The 21,066-nt window shown below is 35.8% G+C and overlaps 1 protein-coding gene across 2 annotated transcripts in view; it reads left to right on the top strand.

Annotated features, from left to right (window-relative positions):
- The window catches only part of LRP2 (LDL receptor related protein 2), a 253,428-nt gene that overhangs the window by 88,802 nt on the left and 143,560 nt on the right, over positions 1-21,066 (top strand). For both annotated transcript variants that reach the window (XM_072612238.1, XM_072612237.1), the window contains exons 12-19: positions 288-511; positions 1,628-1,834; positions 4,802-5,004; positions 7,155-7,295; positions 9,167-9,370; positions 13,000-13,192; positions 16,849-16,974; positions 19,087-19,217. In XM_072612238.1, coding sequence (XP_072468339.1) covers positions 288-511; positions 1,628-1,834; positions 4,802-5,004; positions 7,155-7,295; positions 9,167-9,370; positions 13,000-13,192; positions 16,849-16,974; positions 19,087-19,217 — 1,429 coding nt within the window. The remainder of the gene's footprint in view (positions 1-287; positions 512-1,627; positions 1,835-4,801; positions 5,005-7,154; positions 7,296-9,166; positions 9,371-12,999; positions 13,193-16,848; positions 16,975-19,086; positions 19,218-21,066) is intronic.

Raw genomic sequence — 21,066 nt, 5'->3', positions numbered from 1 at the left:
CCCCCAACCTCTGTATATCACCCCCCCCCAAAAGAAGAAAAAAATGAAGCATTTTTAAAATGACTAAAGGAAATTCAGAAAGAATTACAGACAAGCAGGACAATTTTAATGAATGTTCAATTTTATATTGAAAATGGAAAATAAGCTGTATGTAAGAGAGTCACATGATTGTGTACAGTCTTCTTTATCTGTTCTATGTATATGAAAATTCATGTTTTATATGATGTTTGTTAAATTCAGAATAAAAATACAATTAAATTTAAAAAGAATTCTTGGTTTTCTTGCAGGTTTTTTCAGTTGGCATTGATGGTACAAATATCCAGGAAGTTCTGAATGTTTCCGTTGACACACCGGAGAACCTAGCTGTCGACTGGGTTAATAACAAACTCTATGTAGTAGAGACCAGTGTCAATCGAATAGATATGGTGAATTTGGATGGGACAAATAGGGTCACCCTTATTACAGAAAATTTGGGAAATCCAAGGGGAATTGCACTTGATCCAACTGTTGGGTAAGTGGCATAGGAATAATTCTAATGTCTCCATATTTTTAGAGTCTTATTTTTCCCTCAGCCTATTTAATTCAGTGGGAATTCAGTAAAAAGCAGAAGAGAGATATAGCTTGAACAATGAACAGAAGAGGAAAACACTCTTTTTGTGGGCATTGCCTTGGAAAATCAAGAAAATACATTCTAATATTTTCAGCCTATTAAAACCTGTGATATATTCATATTCTTTCAAAATTAGGGGATTAGTACTGTATGTTTCTTGAGGTCTGGGACTGTCTTCTCTAAACTTTGTACCTCCCTCAGAATCTAGCATGTGTTTTGTACACAGTAGTTTCTTGATGAATGTTTGTTGTATTTATATTAATCAAATCAATTTAATTCAACCATAATGATTTCATCTTGTTTTTTCTTAATTCCTTTGCAAAAAAGAAGTAATTTCTGTCCTTCCCCTATAGGAAAGACTCACAATATGTTGCTAAAATTTTAAAATTCAAGTTTTTCTTAATTTCCACATATGAGGTCTCTACATAGGATACCTGACTCTCTCATAGGGATTTACTATCCAATACCAAGATCAATTAAAGCACTTTCTTCCATTTGTGGTGCTAATAGCTTAAGTTTTGATTGATGATGTTGACCAATATTCAAGACAGAAGGAAAATGTTCTATTTGCTATGCTTTAGCATGCTACATTGAGGCAAAAAATGATCCATTTTACCTTATAAAGTGCTAGTTTTCTTGGTTAAAAAAGAGAATTCTAGTATGCAACATGGAGAGTGTGGGAGATAATGCAGTTAATGGTACATGATTGAGATACTTGGGGATAGAAAGCCTGACAGATTAGGGTATTTTCGCAGTTGAACTCTGGAGGAGTTGTCTTTTCTGATCAACCCTCACTGTTTCTGGTATTCTGATACATTCTTTACTCTAGTGCGTTAGATCTTGAGCTCTCTAGTTGCCTGGGAAAAAATCCTCACCAGTCCTTAGACACACTGTGCAATAAAACTGGCCTTTCAGAACATGTTAAGGATGATGAAATAAAGTGAGAATTCCCTAGGAAACATACACTTTTTAATGTAAGCTTGTAAAATGTAAGCTTTTATCTTCTTTTCTTTGTAGTTATTTATTTTTCTCAGACTGGGACAGTCTTTCTGGGGATCCTAAGGTGGAAAGGGCCTTCATGGATGGCACCAACCGTCAAGATTTGATAAAAACAAAGCTGGGATGGCCTGCCGGGATAACTCTGGATATTGTATCAAAGCGAATTTACTGGGTCGACTGCCGTTTTGATTACATTGAGACTGTAACTTATGATGGACTTCAAAGGTTGGAAGGCTTTTTTTTAATGACTTTATACATGGGGATGAGTGCAGGTTGTGGAGGAAAAGAAGAGACAGAAAAATAGCTAAATTAAAATATTGCTCAGTTGGTTACCTTTACAACTGCATTTGTATAAAGCAACCTACACGGAAACTGAAAGTCATATTGGATACCATCCACTGCATTTAGGTTTTGATTTTTCCCATCTACACCTAGGATATATACTTTATTGGCCTTCCTACTTGGTCCTTTTTTTTGAGTGCTCCTCTTGATTAATTCTAAATTATCCTTTTATTTTATTTTTCCTCTGCTTTCTCCCCCCCCTTGCCCATTATTTTGCTCTTGGAATCTGCATATTTGTTTACATTTTGGAGGTGAGAATTCACTGGCTCAGGCAGTCCTGAACCTACCGTATATCCCATTATCATATGTCCTTGATTCAAGGGATAACTTCTGATCTAGAATCCTCAAGCATGAAACACTTAGTAAAAGCATTTGAATGGAAAATATAGCCTACTTTCTTTCTTTGTTCTTTTGTTATTATTATCTTTGCATTAGAACTAATTATAAACTTATTGAGATTAATTATAGTTATAGACTCTCCCTTTGTGTCCCCAAAACTGTATTTAATATTTTCTTCCTTCCTAGGCTAAGAAAAAGTACTTTTCCAGGACTCAACAAATATACTGGTCAACTTATTTATTTCTATTTAAAAAAAATTATTCTTTCTTCTGTTTACTCCTAGAGTACAAATGTCTACCCCACCTCCTTTTAAAATTAATATTTGTGAGAACATTTTTCAGAATTCTAGCTGACTACTAGTAACATGTTTTAACACGCTAAAAGTATAGCTTTTGTATTCTTCATTTTTCAACTAGTTGTTTTTTTGCCATTGTATATGTCACTTAAGGTATTTTGTTCTAAGATTAAAATTTGGAAAAACATAAAAGTTAAAGTGTGAGGTCCCTTTGCTAGGATATGAATGGTATTTTGCCTGTGAAGTAACATCAAAGTGGTACTTAATTAAGGTCACCAGATAGACTGAAATCATAAAAGTTATTCCCTTTGCTCTGTGAGCGGCTAGCTCCGAGAAGTCTGGAGTTTGACTGAGGCAGGAAATGTCTTTCTCATCCACACAGAACTACCTAATCATGATCAGTCACTTTTTCTGAATATACCCTTCTAAAAATATTTCAGATGTACCCTGTCGCTTTAACTAGTGGTTTAGGCATTTTTTTTTGCTCCCATAGACATCTTCAGCTCAGTTTTTTTTTTTTTAAATCTCTTCCTTTTCTCTAATCTTTCACATTTTTACTGGTTTTGTTCATTTTTTCTTCAAATCCTTTCTGTTTGACCAAAATACAAGTGAAAAAGATTGCCCTATGCATATTTCTAAGCCTCCCAGCATTTTTCCTAGGCCCAAATCTAGGATTGATCTCAGTGAATCAAAAGATTCTTAGGGCTGATATTTCTTACCCACAGAGATTTACATCTAACTTATTTTTCTTCTTCAGTTTCCATTCTCAGTATCAGAGATGAAAAAGGGAGCCCAGTGAGGTGATCTAGTTCAACTGCCTCTTTATACTGATAAAAAAGCTGGAGGTCAGAGAGTTAGGAAGTCCAGCTTATTAAGCATATAATCAGAATTTGAACTTAGGCCCTCTGATACCAAATCCAACACTTTTCCTTTCATCTTAAGATGCCCTTGTCATGCCTTTTCTGTACTCAATTTCGAAGTATTCCATTGATGTAAATGTCTTAACTGAATTGACCTAGTCTTTTAAGTAACCTTGCAGTTCATTAAAAAAGAGTCAAACCAATTGGTCACTAAAATGAGTTGAAATTCTCAGTCAAAAATCTTATATGTGTAGACAGTCACGTTCTAGATATTTTTGGTTTCTTTGTATATTATTACCCTAAGACTCTTAACTTGGTAGCTCTTTGGTAATGCATTTTCATGTTGTCCACATCAACTTTGGATATTATCAAGCCATCCTCCTTTATTTGTAAAATAATCCATTCTTTTTTTCCCTTAAAATTTCAACCACCTACTTGTTGTTATTCAGATATTTTTCAATCACTTCTGACTCTGTGACCCCATTTGGGGTTTCTTGGCAAAGATGCTGGAGCATTTTGCCATTTCCTTTTCCAGCTCATTTTCCAGAAAAGGAAACTGAGGTAAATAAGGTCCCAGGGTCACGCAGCTATTAAGATTAATCTGAGGCCAGATTTAAACTCAGGAAAATCAGTCTTCCTGATTCCAGGACTGGCACTCTATCCACTCTGTCACTTAACTGCCTCAGCTACTTAAAGGTGTTACAAAACATTTTCATCTTCCAGTTTTTTCCTATCTTATTGATGTTGGAAATGTTATCCCTTCATCCAAGGGCTGACCATTTGATTTACTTGATTTAGCAGTTTAGTAGGGACAGTCATTGGTGTTAGAGGAGAACATGAATCCATGTACGGAAATGAATATATGACATAGACCAGGCAAGATAGTATAAAGAACACTAGATCTGGAGTCAGAGGACTGAATTCATATACTACTACTTAGCCATATGACTCAGGCCAAATAATTTACTCTTCCTTACCTATAAAAAGTGCATAAGGAAGAGTGAGGGGAGGGAGGCAGAGAAAATTTGAAACTTATGGAAGAGAATGTCAAAAACTAAAAATAATAAATTTATAAAAAAAGAAGATAGTATTAACTCAATATATCTTATGGTGTTGTCATCAGATTTAAAGAAGAGAGCTCATTTAAAGAGCTTTATAAATGTCAATATATATATGTAAATGTGAGCTATTACTATAATATATAGTCTTTTCAGCCAATGTCTAGATATTGTCCATTGCATATACTTTCTGTTAATTTCTGTATTTAAAAATTAACAAATTACTTGACTTTCTTTGAGTCAAATTGAACTTAATCCATCTTTAATGAATAAATATGTATTGTATCTTTTATAACAGGAAGACAATAGCTCATGGGGGAGCAATAATTCCTCATCCCTATGGAATAAGCCTGTTTGAACACAATGTGTTCGTTACTGATTGGACAAGGCTAGCGGTGATGAAAGCAAATAAATTTTCAGAATCCAATCCACAAATTATCTACCAGTCTTCCCTGAGGCCCTATGGAGTGACCATTTACCATGCTCTCAGGCAGCCCTATGGTAAGCAGAAAGAAATGCTTATTATTGGGAATGATGTTTTAAGAAGTTCTTTTCTAAGGTTATGGAAGTAAAGTTATGGAAGTTATGGAAGTTTATGGTAAATGATACTCTATATGATTTATGATGCTTATAACATAAGGTGGCTCAGAAACAAAAAGTGCCTAATTATTGCCCTTAGTATTTGGAGACAACACTGCTGATAATGAATAAACATCCTAAGAAAAGCCAATGTGTGAGGTGTAATCTTTCCTCCACTGAATATCGTATCTCTTCATTTTTGTCAGTAGGTTTCCAGTCACAGGGCATCTGCTTTTTTATACTCTGCCTTTTCATTTTATAAAGGAAAGGAGAATTCTAGTTTTTTTTTTTAATTCTAGGTTTATCTGCTAGGTTTATTCTGAAGGTGTGAACAATATGCACAAAGAAGAGTAAATGGAGAATATATAGATATATACAAAATGTATACTCATAAATTTTTATTGGGCAGAAGTTCACTAGTAACTGGGGAGAGAGGGAGGGAAGGAAGACACAACCAGGACTGACTTCCTGTAGGAGGTGGCACTTAGTCTGAGTTGTGAAATTAAGTAGGAATTCTGTGATATGGGTTTGGAGGGAGTACATTCCAGGCTTGTGCAAAGGCACCGAGAAAAGAAGGGGGATTTCATATAGGGGAAGCTTACTTATTGCAGGCCTTGCCTAGGTTACAGTGTTTTTTGATTGAGTTTTCAATATATCTGTTATATTTTTTCCTTTTCTATTTTCTTTATGGTTTAAATAGGTTATTAAGAAAATAAAAAGAACTTTTAATGATATCAGTGATGATTTAGAGAATGGCAAATTTTGTTTTAAGTTTGTCTTGCTAAGAATTTTTTTTCTTAATTGAGCAAGAAACCCTAAATACTGGAATGTAGACACTTGTAATTATCCCCGAAAAAGATGACATGGGAGGCCATGTACTTTTTTCACTGATGCCAGCCTTGCTTAAAACCTTTCTGAAGCTACCGTGTGAAGTTTCCTTCAGAGTGTCACAGGGAGGAAATGGGAGAGGAAGGAAACAAATGTTTATCTACCATAAGCTAGGCACTGCAATCAAAACTTAAAAGTATCTCATTTGATTTACACAAGAAACCTGTGAGGTAGGTGCTAGTATTACCATTCCCATTTTTCACAGTTGAGGAAACTGAGGTGGAGATGAAGTGATTTGCCCAGGGTCACATAACTGGTCTGTCTTGTCACTTCCAGGTCTGTCGCTCTAGTCACTGCTCCATCTATCTCTAAGACAGAATGCATCATTAGTCTTCATATTCATATTATTTTTAACTTTAAATGATATTCTTCAGGTTGACCACTTTATTTACCAGATGTGGTTCTGAATGACCTGTGAATATTTTCTGTTATCTACCTATGTCCTCTCTCTCTGTCTCTGTCTCTGTCTCTGTCTGTCTCTGTCTCTGTCTCTCTGTCTCTCTGTCTCTCTGTCTCTGTCTCTGTCAGTGTCTCTCTCTCTCTCTCTCTCTCTCTCTCTCTCTCTCTCTCTCTCTCTCTCTCTCTCTCTCTCTCTCTCTCTCTCTCTCCATCTATCTATTTCTGAGGATATTTTCACAAGTCAGATTCACCCTCCAAGATTTGCTGCCATGGAGGAGATTCAGAAGAAAGTACCACATATCTTAAAAGCAAAGATTTCCTAAGTAAACATTTCAAAACAGTTTGGTATAGTGTTGAAGCAGTTGTTGAAGTAATGCTGTAAAACCTCCCGAGGTATTACCTCCTAATTTGAAGGGGACAATATTCATTTGGGTGTGTTAATTACGGAATGTTTGTTAAAAAATCAGTCACGTTATTTCAAAGTCAGCGCTCATATTTAGGTGTGGAAATGGAAAAAGAAAAAAATCCTCACTTCTTGATAGGGAGAAAATAAGTAATCTTTTAAAACTAAGTTTTCAATGAGGGCAGGGATAGTTTTGTTCACTCGTTTGTATCTCTAGCTCCAAACTTAGAGATTTGCACACAGTGGGTACCTTAAAAAATACTTAATGACTACCTGTTGAATTGTATTGAATTAAGTTTAGTGGAAAATATGAAAACCAAAATGTTAATGACAAAAGAATACCTGAGATCTAATCCTATCTAATCCCCCCCTCCCCTTCCAGTAAGGAATCCCTGTGGGAATACCAATGGAGGCTGTGACCAGGTTTGTGTCCTTAGTCATAGAACTGATAATGATGGTCTGGGCTACCGCTGCAAATGCACCCTGGGATTTGACTTACACCCTGATGGACGACGTTGCATTGGTAAGAAAAATTCTATGGATGGTCTTTTCAGCAAAACAGTAGAATGGTTTGTGTGTCCTTGCTCTATCCTATCAAATAGCATTTTTTTGGCCTGGGGTAGTTTTCCCTTGCTTTGTTTGGTTAATCTTTTTTTTTTTTTCTTAAGATTTCTTATAGCACAAAGAAAGAACTGTATGTGGTATTTCTAGAACATAGTACAATGCCAGGTGCACTGTAGGCCTTCAGGAGAGAATTGCTGTTATTTTTGGAGTCTATAGATGTGGGTTTCTGACTTGTTGGGTCTCTCACTTACTCTCATTTATTTCAGATTTTAATTTTCTTCTTACTTCTCCTCTTAACCCTCTAGTTCTTTCTGATGGCATGCACTGGCTTCTTGAAATTATAAAAAAAGCTTGCTATACATAATGCAGAAATGAAATTCTGGATGTTTTAATTTGGAATTCTTTTCTCTAATTAGCCTAACCTCCAATTTAGTTGTCACTTTCCACTCTTCATCTTAACTTTACCTTAGAGGTGCTTCTCTATATTTTTAGTAGTTCCTCTTAGCAATTAATGACATCTCTTGGACAATCAGGTAAGCTTGTAATTAGATCACACCTTTCAAAGCCTTTGCTCCTTTGAAACAAAACATGTACACATTCAACTTAATTCTTTTTCTTGAGTATCACTTCTCATTCCAGAGATTCTCTTTGTCGTTGCCAGTTGTGCTTTTGGCTTTATTGTTACCTTGACAATTCCTAAACTTTTCATGTAGGTTGTTCCTACCCCATGTGGAAGACTAGGCTTTATCTTAGCTGTCTTTAGACAGTTCTATCAATGTCTCAACTGTTTCTGGAGTCAAATAAAAATGTTCTTAATATCCTTAAAATCAATGACTGGATTACCTACCCATAAAATGCGCACCTCTTTAATTATCCATCCATTACCTATCTATCTATCTATCTATCTATCTATCTATCTATCTATCTATCTATCTATCTGTCTGTCTGTCTGTCTGTCTGTCTGTCTGTCTGTCTGTCTGTCTGTCTGTTTGTCTGTCTGTCTGTCTGTCTGTCTGTCTGTCCGTCCGTCCGTCCATCTATCTATCTACCTACCTATCTATGACTTTGTCCCAATTACTATAAATTGCATCTCCTGCCCTGGACCCAGCATTCTCTTTCTCTGTGTCTCTGTGTCTCTGTCTCTGTCTCTCCCTCCCTCCCTCTCTCCCTTTCTCTCCCTCTCCCCCTGTTCTCTGATACCTCCTTTGTCCTTAGGTTTAAAAAGCTTTTATTCAATGCCTTGCCATGTTCTGTATTTTTTCAATTCTCTGTCTGGCTGCTGTTGCTGATGATCTCAGAACTTTCTGGCATGGGGGCCTTCACAAAAGTGAGCCAGAAAGAAATGTGCTGAGAAATGGATTTTACAGTTGTTTTTTGATGAGATTCCCATGAGATTTAATGGAACTCCTGAATGCCTGTATTCATGTAGCACAGGGGTAGAATCCTTTCCAAAAGGTGGTTTAAAAAGAGGCTTCACAGAAAGAAATGGCAGGTGGGGCAGATGTATCTTCTTCCTAGCTGGTGGCCTTTCCTCCTTCTACTTTGTCCCTTTGTTATTCTAACACTTTATCACTTTCCCTTTAAGCTGCATCTGAAACACTTTGACCACATCGTGTTATGTTTTACTGCTGATGTCTTGTTTCCTACTTTTTCTTTCTCTCTCTTTTTCTTCTTTCCAACCATTTTATATTCAAATTAATTTTTATTTTCACACTAATATGACAATCCTGGAAAATCCACTTTATACATCTACATTTATTTAGGAGTTTTTTTTTTAAATATATTGAAGAGCCCATTAAAAAACTAAACTTTTTTTTTAAATCTTTGTAGCTGTGCGGCAATTTCTGCTCTTTTCATCCCAGTTGGCAGTGCGCGGGATCCCATTTAACCTCTCTACCCAGGAAGACGTCATCATTCCAGTGACAGGAAGCCCTTCCTACTTCGTTGGAATTGATTTTTATGCACAGGAAGACACTATTTTTTTTTCTGATACAACTAAGGATATTATTTACAAACAAAAAATTGATGGCACAGGTACGATATAATCAATTTCTTTAAATCTTCTTTGAAATTTTTTTAGCTGTAGAAATTTGATAGTAATTAAGTTAATAAGCTTTGTCTTACTTCTAAGTTTGATAGTCTAATATCTCTGGCAAAAGGAGTTTGACCAAGAGAAAAATATTAATAGCTATATTCATTAAAACAAACAAAAAACGACAAACCAAACAAAACCGCAATGAATATTTTCCCTTTATTTTGAAAGCTCAAATATGTGTGGATGATAATTAACTATTGTATTCTCAATCAAGAAATCAAACATAAGCCTTGTATCTTTTGTAGAGTACCTGAAATTGATAAAAGGATAATAGTCTATATTCAAGCATGTCTGAAAATTATTTCCATTTAGTTGTTTAAAAGTAATAGACTACCTAGGCCTTAAGATAGAAGTAAATTCATGAACTTGGAATTAAAGGTGAATTATATATAAGTATTCATTTATATAAAATACAATATGCCTTCTGTGTCATATAATAAATTATGTTCAATCTGATTTTGATTTTAAATGCATTTAATTGTACTCAAGTTATCTGAAAAAAGGTAATCTATGTATATTATTATTGTTAATTATCATTATACAAGACTGTTGGATTAACCAAAATTCTCTAGAAGAAGGATGGTGTGGTGGAAAGAGCAGTAGAATTGAAGAATTCATTATGCTATGTACTAGCTTTGGGTTGGGCAGATTACTTCCCCTCTTTGATGTCCAGTTTTCTCATCTGTAAAAGGGAGATAGTAATTGTTATTAGCTCAGTCATAGAATTATTGTAAGCAAATGAGATAACATGTAAAGTTCTTTGTAAATCATAAATGTGATTATTGTTTACTAAATATCTAGATAAGTTTATTGTAGCCACACACCCACACCCACGCACATATAAACATATATACATTACATATGACTCTTTTTCCTGCTTTATAAAGTAGCAAAAACTAGAGCTGAATTTATCATGCTTAGGTAGCCCTGATGAAACTCATCTGCAGGAAATTGTTACAGAATAGCAGTGTTGAGATTTCCTAGTCTCCTGAATGAACAGTTTGGTGGATCGAGTTCTGGCTTTGCAGTTAGGAATTTCAGGTGCTGCCTTTGACGCATACTAGCTGTGTGATCTTAGGTAGGTCATTTAACTTCTCAGGCAACGCTTTGTGATCTTAAGCTGCAGACCAGCTGCCAATGGTGGAGTTCCCTCACACTGATGAAATCATGAACAAACCAAAACAAAACCTCCTGAAGCTCCTCAGCATTAATCTTGGTATACAAAATAGCATCATAAAGTGAGGACATCTCATCTATAGAATGGACTATTACTTGACATTTAAACAGGTGAAATATTGCAACAGGGTCATAGCCCTAGATTCTCACTACTTTCTGGTCTTGCAGTCCTCGTTATAATCTTAACTTGCTCCACCAGTCTCCTGGAAAACTTAAAATCAGAATAAAAGGCAGACTCAAAAAAGTCAAGTCAAATCAGCAAGCATTTATTAAGCACCCATTGTGTGCCAAGAATTTCATTAGGAGTTAGAGATACAAAGAAATGCCCAGAGTTTCTGGCTTCAAGGAGCTCATAATCTGATCAAATATTAGATTCCGTCTCTCCTCCCCCTTCCCGCCCCCCAACTCTGACTTGAAATTTGTTGGGCACTTTTATTCTTTTTTCAAACTGGCTTCAGCCATTCGTTACTTAAGCCCATTAGGCTGTGAGCTTTGTACCCCCAGTACTGACATGGTAACTCACAAAGAACACACAATTAACACACACTTTTTGACTGATTAGCTCTATTCAAATAGGTGGGCTCTGCAAGGGACTTGTATTTCTGATAAGAGATAGACTCTTGGGGAGATGAAGGTATGCAGAAAATCTCTAATGAAAGAAAAAAGTAGGGGTAAAGTATTCTCAGTCTCAATCGTGTGACCTAAGCATGCATAGAGGGGATAGAATTGATTTACTTTGGTATCCACCATTGTATTACTTCTGTATTACAAAATGACATATTTCCTGGTACCAGTTTGTTTCTTGTCAATAAATTGTGTAGGAAGGATTTGGAATGGGCTCTTCATTTATCTCATCTTCATTTTCTCTTTTTTTTGATTTTCTCTTCTGGTATGGGAGAGATTATTTTTCTGAGAGTCATGTATTTTGTTTGAAAGCATCCCAGAGTGAACTAGCGTTTATGCAGCTGAGGTTTGCAAAGCCCATTTGATCTTTATAACAATCCTTTAAGGTAGGTGCTATTATTTTATAGATGAAGAAACTGAGGCATAGTGAAATTAAGTGGCTTGCCCAGGATCCCACATCTATTAAGTGACTGAGACAGGATTTCAACTCAGGTCTTCTTGACTCCCAGTTCTGTGTTCTATCTACTGTACCACTTAATTGCCTCATTCTCTTTAGCAATTTCAAACACTAGAAATGATACATATATATACATATATATACATATTATAACATACATACATTTTTTTTTTGTTCAGTTATGTCTGACTCTTCATAACCCCTTTTGGGATTTTCTTGGCAAAGATACTGGAGTGGTTACTGTTTTCTTCTCCAGCTCATTTTCTAGATGAGGAAACTGAGGCAAACAGGGTTAAGTGATTTTCCTAGGATCACACAGTTAGTAAGTATCTGAGGCCAGATTTGAACTCTTCTTGATTCCAGGCCCAGCACTCTATACAGTGTGCCATCTAGCTGCCACATGCATACATACACACATACATACATGTATATGTGTATAAATACGTACCCTCAATTACTCAAATGAATCTTTGATCTCATTGATATAGGAGTTCTTCCAACAATGTAGCTAGCAATAAAATATCTAAATCTATATTTAGATAGATTTCTCTCTGGAAGAAAAGTATAATTTGTTCTCTGTGGTAACGTCTCTATTGTAGATCTTTAAACAAGTGAAAAAGAATTGAAAAAGTTGCAAAGAAAAGAAAAATCTTTTTTCCTCCTCTTGCACCTGATTTTGATGTTTGTGTTGTGGGGTGTTTGCTAGTCTTTTGAAAATTTGGCAGTGCTGTCCCTATGGATGACTCTTGAGTAAGGAGTTTGGGAGTTAATACCTCTGGGCAACCCCCACAACTCGTGCTGGGCAGTGCCAGATCCTTAAGGCCAGCTAAGGATGGTGTTCATAAGTGGGTGAAATCAGGTATCACGTATTTCAGATCTTCTGCAATGAAAAAAACTTGTCTGAAAGATTGAGTGAGGGAGGGTAGGAACAAACCAAACCAGTATGAATTCTGAATTTATCAGGGTTATATTTTCCCTTTGAGATTTAAAATCCCTAAGAGTATGTGGGTATTTTATTTACATGCTTAATGTTATTACTTATGAATATAAGATTATATTCTGTGAATCCAAATAACTTTTAATTTTTATCACTATAAGACTAAGTAAAACTCATATCTCTAATTAAAAAAAAATTCTTGAAGTTTCTGTTTTTTAAACTTTTCCTCCTTTGCTTCTATATAGCACTGCAATCTTTTAAAAGAATCCTTTTGATATGAGTTGCTGCACCACACTTTAAATATACATTAATACCTTTATATAACCACATGTAAAAGATTTTGAGTTAAGCCATGTATATATTGTAACCCTTAGGAAGAGAAATTCTCACAGCCAACAGGGTGGAAAGTGTTGAAGATTTAGCTTTTGACTGGATTTCAAAGAATCTTTATTGGACAGATCCCCGATACAGGAGTATCAGTGTCATGAGAGTAGTGGATAAATCAAGACGAGCAATAATCCAGAACTTAAACAACCCACGATCAATAGTGGTCCATCCGGTTATTGGGTAAGTAAATGTGTACCTACTAGTATTTTCTTCTGTAAGAGTTTGGTATTTTGGTTCCTAGGTATTCTAGGTTTACAGTCATTGAAAAATGATGCTGTTGGGAATTTGATTTGTTGGTTTGTTAATATAAGATTGAATTCTTTGAATCCAAATTGCTTTTAATTTTATCTCTATAAGAATAAATGAAAGTAATCACTTTATCTCCCTTTCACAAATATTCCTCCGAGTTTCACATTTCCTAATTTATTTTCCTTTTATTCCCACATGATTGTCAGAATTGCAGAAGAAAGTACAAGGTAAAATAGAATCTGCAGCAAAGGAATATCCAGTGGAATTATCTTTAAAGGCTTAGATTCTGTTCCTGCTTTAATGTATTGATGTAAAGTTAAGCAAAACTTGCCTGTTCATTCAGTAGGATCTATATTTTCTAAAAATCTCTTAGACCCCAGATAAAGTTCCATATATTTTACTATTACTTACTCTATAGCATCAGACAAGTTGAGACAGAGCAGTTTACAATGTTCCTTTTCAGGACTTACATTACCTTATTTGAACATGATGAAATACCAAATTGTGTTTTCAGAATGATTAAGTCCAAGTAATATTGTTTTGTTTTGAAGGGTATGATGAAAAGTGTGGCTAATATTCTTTATGTACTTATTTGTGGTGTGAAACTGACCCCTAGAACTAAAATCATACAAAGCAAGTCTTGCTTATCTTGGTTATCTTCTTAGCTTTCTCTTCATAAAATGGACTGTGAAACTTAGAAAAAAATAATGTTTTTTTTAGTGAGGAACTTCATTAACTTCTATACTAAGTATTTGTTCACCCCATGAATTTGCTAACAAATTTAAATTATGATGTCTAGTTTTGAAAAGTTGCCTAATTATTCACTACCTTGAGGATTCTTTTATCTCCTGTAATGTCAAGAAGACGCATTGTAGGAAGGTAAATTCCAGGTAGATTAACTTTGATTAAGAAAAACCAGATGAAAAGGGGAAAAAAACCCCTAAAATGTTTTCTGGCTTATTAGCCCAATGTTATCTCGTCTCTCTTGAGAATCCAAAGTTGGCTAGGGCAAGGCATTTCTGTAAATAAAAGCTATGTTGACCTTAAGTAGTCGCTTTAATTCAGGGTAGACCTGGATAGTGGCATAAAAATTTCTTTTATATATATTGACATTCATTAAAATAGGTAATTTGGGACAGATTTAAGACATAAAAATGTTTATTTTAGATTGTCTTCTAATCTATGGTTTTTCCAACTTTCTGTACACCTCCATGTCACAAGATGGGTTTGAATTATGGGATCTTTAAGGTTCCTTCCAACTTCCTCTTCTGTGATCATAGGTGATGACATCTCTCAGTGAAGACTCTGATGCTAATAGTTCACATTTATGTAGCATTTAAGGTTTATAGAGGTCTTGAGTTATGTTGTCTCATTTCATAGTCCCTTTTATTTTTTTGCAAATGGAGAAACCAAGGTTGAGAGAGTTTAAAATGACTTGTCAAAGAAGACAATGTTAATAAGTATATGAGCTTATTAAACTTAATCCTGTATCTCTGATGTTTTGCCTGCTTCTTGGCTATTTCCCTGCATCTGTAATCTCACCAATGTGGCTTCTCTCTGCAGTGGTGTACTTAACAACACCTCCATACCTTCTTATCTGGTGCAGTTTCCTTCCATGTCCTCTTAGACACTCTCCATAGAAATGTTCTAGGAACTCAGCTTTCTTATTTGGAAATCCTGTTGGCAATAACCTTAGCCTGGAAAGTCAATGACATTTAATTCTGGGGTATTGAAATTATATCATTATTCACTTCATTTTTCCTGAGTGTAGTTCTCTTTCAACCAATCAGTCAGTCATCCTGCTATTATCCTCCCAAATTTTGAAAGTAAAAATGCCTGGTATTAATTTTGGATTTGGTAAGGTAAGTTTCAAGCTTCCCATGTCTAACTTTTCAATTTTTCCAGTAGCATATCATATCAGAAAACTTTGTACACATGAGAAGCATTTTCTAACCTATTTCTTGTTGCTGTTCCTTGGTAAGCATTTCATTATAAGACTATAAACAAGCTTATTGATTCCAAGGTGCACCGTTCACTGTTATTACATAACTTCCTATACTATGGAGTTTTAGAGGGCTCATACAGTGTCTGTATGTGCCCACCAAGTTTCGTCACCTTGCGCTTTTATATGAATAAAGATAAATCTGCCCTGGAAAAATCTTCTTGTTGAACTAGGATTAGTCTAACATTTATTTTTAATCTTATTTGAGAATAATTATCTATTTTCATATATTTGGTTTGGTATACCTGAGGTCACTTAATTTGTGTAAGGGAATTCCCCCTACCAGTAAGTTTTGTCATTTTATTGTTTAGCCCAGAGGTTTCAAACGCAGGGTTCAATGGCCTGCAATACTCTGGAGTGCTACCAAACCAGATGAAAATGAGAATTATTTAGCACAATAAATAAAAAATGTAATAGAACATAGATAATATAAATATGAAGTTTTTAAAGTCAGTATATATAAAAACAAGGACCCCAACATACACAGGGGGGCCTGCTATCACAGGTTCTTTGATCTACTTTTCTAAAAGGAAAGGAAACTTTTGAGGAGTCAATAATTACTTTAATCAAGCACATATTCACTTAGTTCAGGGGCAATAGTCAGCACACTGGACTTCAGAGAAGATACAGAGAAGGAAAGATCCTCCAAGAAGCAGGGCTTCCAACTGTCTGACAGATCAACAGACAGATAACGTCTGACCGCACATACATAGTTACAGAGAAACGCACCAGCATCTGGATTTTCAAAGCCAAGAGTCTGCTTAGCTGCTTCCCAGAGTCTTATCTGGCACACAAACCTTCTTCCAAAAACTAAGCCCCAAAGTAAAACCTCACCTCAGAGTCTTTATACACTTTTTAGAGCCAGACGGTATCACAGCCTTTGAGAACCACTTCATTAGAAAAGTAAGAAAAGGTGTGGGCCTCACATAATCAAGTCTCCCTTAATGGGCAGGCCCATTAAGGGGTGGGGAAGATCTTTAATCTCATTAGCATTACAGTATATTGTTTCAGGGGTCCTTACATATGGTTTAGTTCTATTCAGGTTTGATACTTTGAGCTATAGAGTTGCTTGTGAGTGTTGAGAAGTTCCTATGGTCACACAGCTAGAATGTGTCAGTGGTAGACCTAGAACTCATATCTTTCTGACTTCAAGGCTGGCTCTCTACCCATAGCACTCTGACTCTCAGGGGTCCAGATAGAAAATAATGGTAATTTTAGAATCTTTTGCATTAACTGTATGTGTTTGTGTATCTGTATAATATTGCATTCTTTGGTATTTTAGAATTTTATTTCTTATATACAAATATATTATATTTGTTACATATGCATATATTTATTACATAAATACATGTGATGATGTTAGCCTGTTTTAACCCATTTATTTGTTATGGTGTTGGTCACATTTTGATAACTATATTTTGTATTCAGCTCTATCACTAGTTAATTCACGTAGGAATCTTTGAAGCCCAGTTTTATGTGGAGAAAATAAATCAGGATTTAGTGAAACTTCCTACTTGACTTAGAGATGGTTCCCATTTTTGGCATCCTTGATTTAATGTTCCTCATTCATATTTCTACTTTGCAGGTATATATTCTGGACAGATTGGTACCGTCCTGCTAAAATTATGAGAGCCTGGAGTGACGGATCTCATGCAATGCCAATAGTGAACACCACTCTTGGATGGCCTAATGGTTTGGCCCTAGATTGGGGGTAAGTTATTGAGTTTCAGGTGTAGAGTGGGGTGTGAGGGATTTTGAGGGTGATGTTAAGGAAGAATACATGAGGTTGAAGGAAATGATGGTGGTATTTGGTAGAATAGTTAGGAGAACAGACAAAACTACATAGAACCACAAAAATATAAACATTCTCTATTAGCTACAGTTGTGCCTACACCTGGATTTAAATCTTGTATGTGTTGCCAAAAACTGGAGGAGAGGTCAGTTAGTCAGTTAACTAGTATTTATTAAACACCTACTATCTTCTAAAAGCAGCTAAGTGGCACAATGGATAGAGTGCCAGGCCTGAAGTCAGAAATACTCATCTTTCTGATTTCAAATCTAGCCTTATGCACGTACAAGCTATGTGACCCTGGGCAAGTCACTGAACTTTGTTTGCCTCAGTTTCCTCATCTGCAGAAATCTGCTGGAGAAGGAAATGGCAAACTACTCCAGTGTCTTTGCCATGAAAACCCCAAAAGGGTCACAAAGAATCAAATACAGCTGAAAAATGACTGAAAAATGAAATGAACTAAAAACTATATGCTATGCACTTTACCAATAGCACTCTGCTAAGATTTTTGTTTTTGTTTTTTAGCAAATGTTATATCATTTGATCCTCACAACTACCCTAGGAGATAATTGCAAAGATTGGATGAGCATTTTGGGTAGATGCTGAATAGGAGATTCATGGACAGATAGCGGTTAGAATAAATAATTCTAATCTCTGTTTCTAGAACTCTCTGGATAATAATACACTAATCAGGTCACATTTAACTCCTATGTTTAAGTGCCATGTAAGGAACTATGGGGGAAAAAGTTGCCATCAGGGAAAGAAAATGTAGTTTGAGAACTGAGACATATGAGGAGATAAGAAAGAGGACAAAGCAGTAGATGGCGAATAGTACAGGATTCCAGAGCAAGGAGAAAACTTTTGGAAATGAATGCTTTTAACATTTTTATTATATGCAGTATTATTTGGCTCTCTGACTTTTCAGAAGTTAAATTCTAAAACAATAAGAAATTCAAAGTGACTTTTAAAAATAAAATTGATGGAAAATTACTTGATGGAAATATTATTTTTAGATCAATATTACAACAGTATAAGTATAAATCTTTTTACTAGCTAATTGGAAGGTAGTAAATAGGTCTCTGGGCTGGAATCCCACCTCTGGCACTTGCTGGCCGTGTGACCATGTGCAAATCGTTTACCATCTTTGAAGCTTAGTCACATCATCTGTAAAATGGAGTTGATAACAACAATCATAATATTAATAATCACTAGCATTTATATGGTATTTACCATGCTATGGGCACTGTGGAGAGAGTACTAGACCTGAAGTCAGGAAGATACATTTTCCTGAGTTCTAATCTGACCTCAGACACTTCTGTGTGACCCTCGGCAATTCAGTTAACCATGTTTGCCTGAGTTTCCTCATCTGTAAAATGAACTGGAGAAGTTCATGGAAAACCACACCAGTATCTCTGCCCAGAAAACTCCAAATGGGATCACAGAGTCAGATACAACTGAAAAATGAAATGAATAGAAACTACGTGCTATGCACTTTACAAATAGCACCTTGCTCAGTGTTTTACAAATATATAATTTGATTCTAACAACCACCCTGGGAGATAGGTGCATTATTATTCCCATTTTATAGCTGAGGTAACAGGTAAACAGAGGTTAAGTGACTTGCTCAAGGTCACACAGTAAGTATCTGAGGCCAGATTTGAACTTGTCTTTCTAACTCCAGGCTCCTGATACTTCCAGGTAACCTTACAGCGCTATTATGGAGCTGACGTTAGATAATATTTATAAAATTCTTTGTAGGTCTTAAGGCCTTATAGATACTGTGGATGGAGTACAGGACTTGGAGTTAGGAAGATCTAAGTTCAAATGGTGACACATACTCTCTATCTGTGTGACCCTAGGCAAATCACTGAACATTTATTAGTTTTCTCATGTGTAAATTGGTACACTTACCTCACAAGGATCAATTGAGCTGACATGAGTTAAAGTACTTTGCAAACCTTAAAGTGCCATGTAAGCATTAATCTGTCTTTATTATTATTGTTTAACAAACTGATCATTTTACTATTATTTTAGTGCTTTACGACTGTACTGGGTAGATGCCTTTTTTGATAAAATTGAGCACAGCACCTTTGATGGTCTGGATCGACGTACTCTTGATCGCATTAGCCAGATGACTCATCCATTCGGTCTCACAATCTTTCAAAGTGAGTTTGAAACAGTAAAATATCTCACCTAATGTGATTTGTTTCTCCAAATGTTCATAAACATCTATTATGATGGAAATCAAGGTAAACTGAGGCACAAAGGTCCAAGCACTATCAAGTTACTGACAGAGTGTGAATTTGCCAATAAAGAGGATTTCAACCCTTTGTGAAAAGCTAAGACCCTGAAGTGAACTTGCATCTCTTTTTTATAGACAAAAAGAGAATATTCAAAAATAGACAACAGCATCATAGATGAGGAAAATGATTTGATTGGTTATAAAGCCTGTAGCATCATAGGCATGAGGAGCAATATGATTGGCTGGAAAGAGGGGCTAGCAATAACTCCTCCTTCTATCATGTTGCTAAGACATGTTTATTGTTTGAGTTCACCTGCAAGGACAGATTAGTGATGGTGGACCAGACTACCTTGGATAACAGACCAGATGCCCTGGTGTTCACTTGTGTCCTTCAAGGATAATAAATTTCCTTGAGGGAAGAATGGAAAAAATGATTAGCAGAAGAATTGAATCTCTAAACTTAACTCAGAGACAATGAGTGATTTACAGGACAGATGAGTTTCCAAACTTAAGTCTAGGACAAATGAAACATGGCCTAGGTAGTTATAAAAATGTTAGCAATGATACAGAATAAAATCAAAAACAAAATGGAATTTGATTTTCCCAATTTTCACAACTTTGTTAAGACCTATTTTAAAAATCATAGTTTTTTTGTATAGTATTTCATCTTTCCTGTCAGAATATAAGCTTCTTGAAGACAGGGATGGTGTCACTTTGCATCTTTGTATCTCTACCACCCAGCACAATTCCTTACACATGGTACATGCTAAAAATTTGATGAATGAATGAATGAATGAAGAAGAAAGATGAGAAAGCTAATTTTGCTAACATATTTCTGGTATCTCCTGGTCCATTATCATTGGTAAGAGACTGGCCAGAATCTCTCTGGGAAAACCATTCTTCAGCATGTATGTATCGAATTACTATATGACTCTTAGGTCCAGAGGCTCAGGGGGAAATGGTGGACCATTGAGGAGGGGACCAATGCAGGCCAATACCCTGTTAGTTCAGGCTCAGTGTTGAGGCACTCATAGGTCATTCAACAATTAACAAAGGCACTTTATCTAGCTATAATAGAGAAAAGATATTTTCAACAAGGATTCTCCAGTAGTTAGCTGGAAAGTGAGTGGGCAGCAGCTTCTTCCACTTAGTGCCTGGGATTCTCTGGGTTTTTCCCATCTCTAGTATTCCCCAAAACTGAGTAGGCTCTTAGTCCATTGCACTATGGATTTTCTTAGGGTTCATTTCCCACTCCCTTTCCTTTATGTGAGCCACCCCACTTTGTCCAACCTGTTTCCTGCTCAGCTAGAGCTGATTTCACACCACTAGGGTCAACTCAGGCCAGAGCCACACTGCAGTTGGTGGCTGTTTTTGGAGTATTAAAAATATTTGTTAAGATTTTGGTAGAGAGTTCCTGAGGCCCCAGGGAATCTTCTTGATGACTTTTTTTTTTTTTTAAACTTTCTTGCTGGTGGTTTTTATTTGTTTTTATCCTATGGACTGCTTTTAAATCAGATTGAGAATTGTTTATCCCTAAAGGGACTGAATGATTTTTATTTTTAGTGAAAGGACGGTTTGTTGAAATTTTTAGTCTCTTGTGCCAGATGCAGGATTGTGACCTCAACACAGACACAATTTTTGCAATGTAGCAGTGACATGAGAAGTTCAGCAAACATTAACACCTTCATTATTTTTCATCAACTGTTTCAGTGTTTCATCCTTTCCATAAACAGCTGGGAACCATGAAGTGGCAGGAATCACTTTGTAGCGGA

The sequence above is a fragment of the Notamacropus eugenii genome, chromosome 5 (genome assembly GCF_028372415.1).
Source record: "Notamacropus eugenii isolate mMacEug1 chromosome 5, mMacEug1.pri_v2, whole genome shotgun sequence".
NCBI classification, from domain to species: domain Eukaryota; kingdom Metazoa; phylum Chordata; class Mammalia; order Diprotodontia; family Macropodidae; genus Notamacropus; species Notamacropus eugenii.
This window is presented reverse-complemented; position numbering and strand designations above follow the sequence as displayed.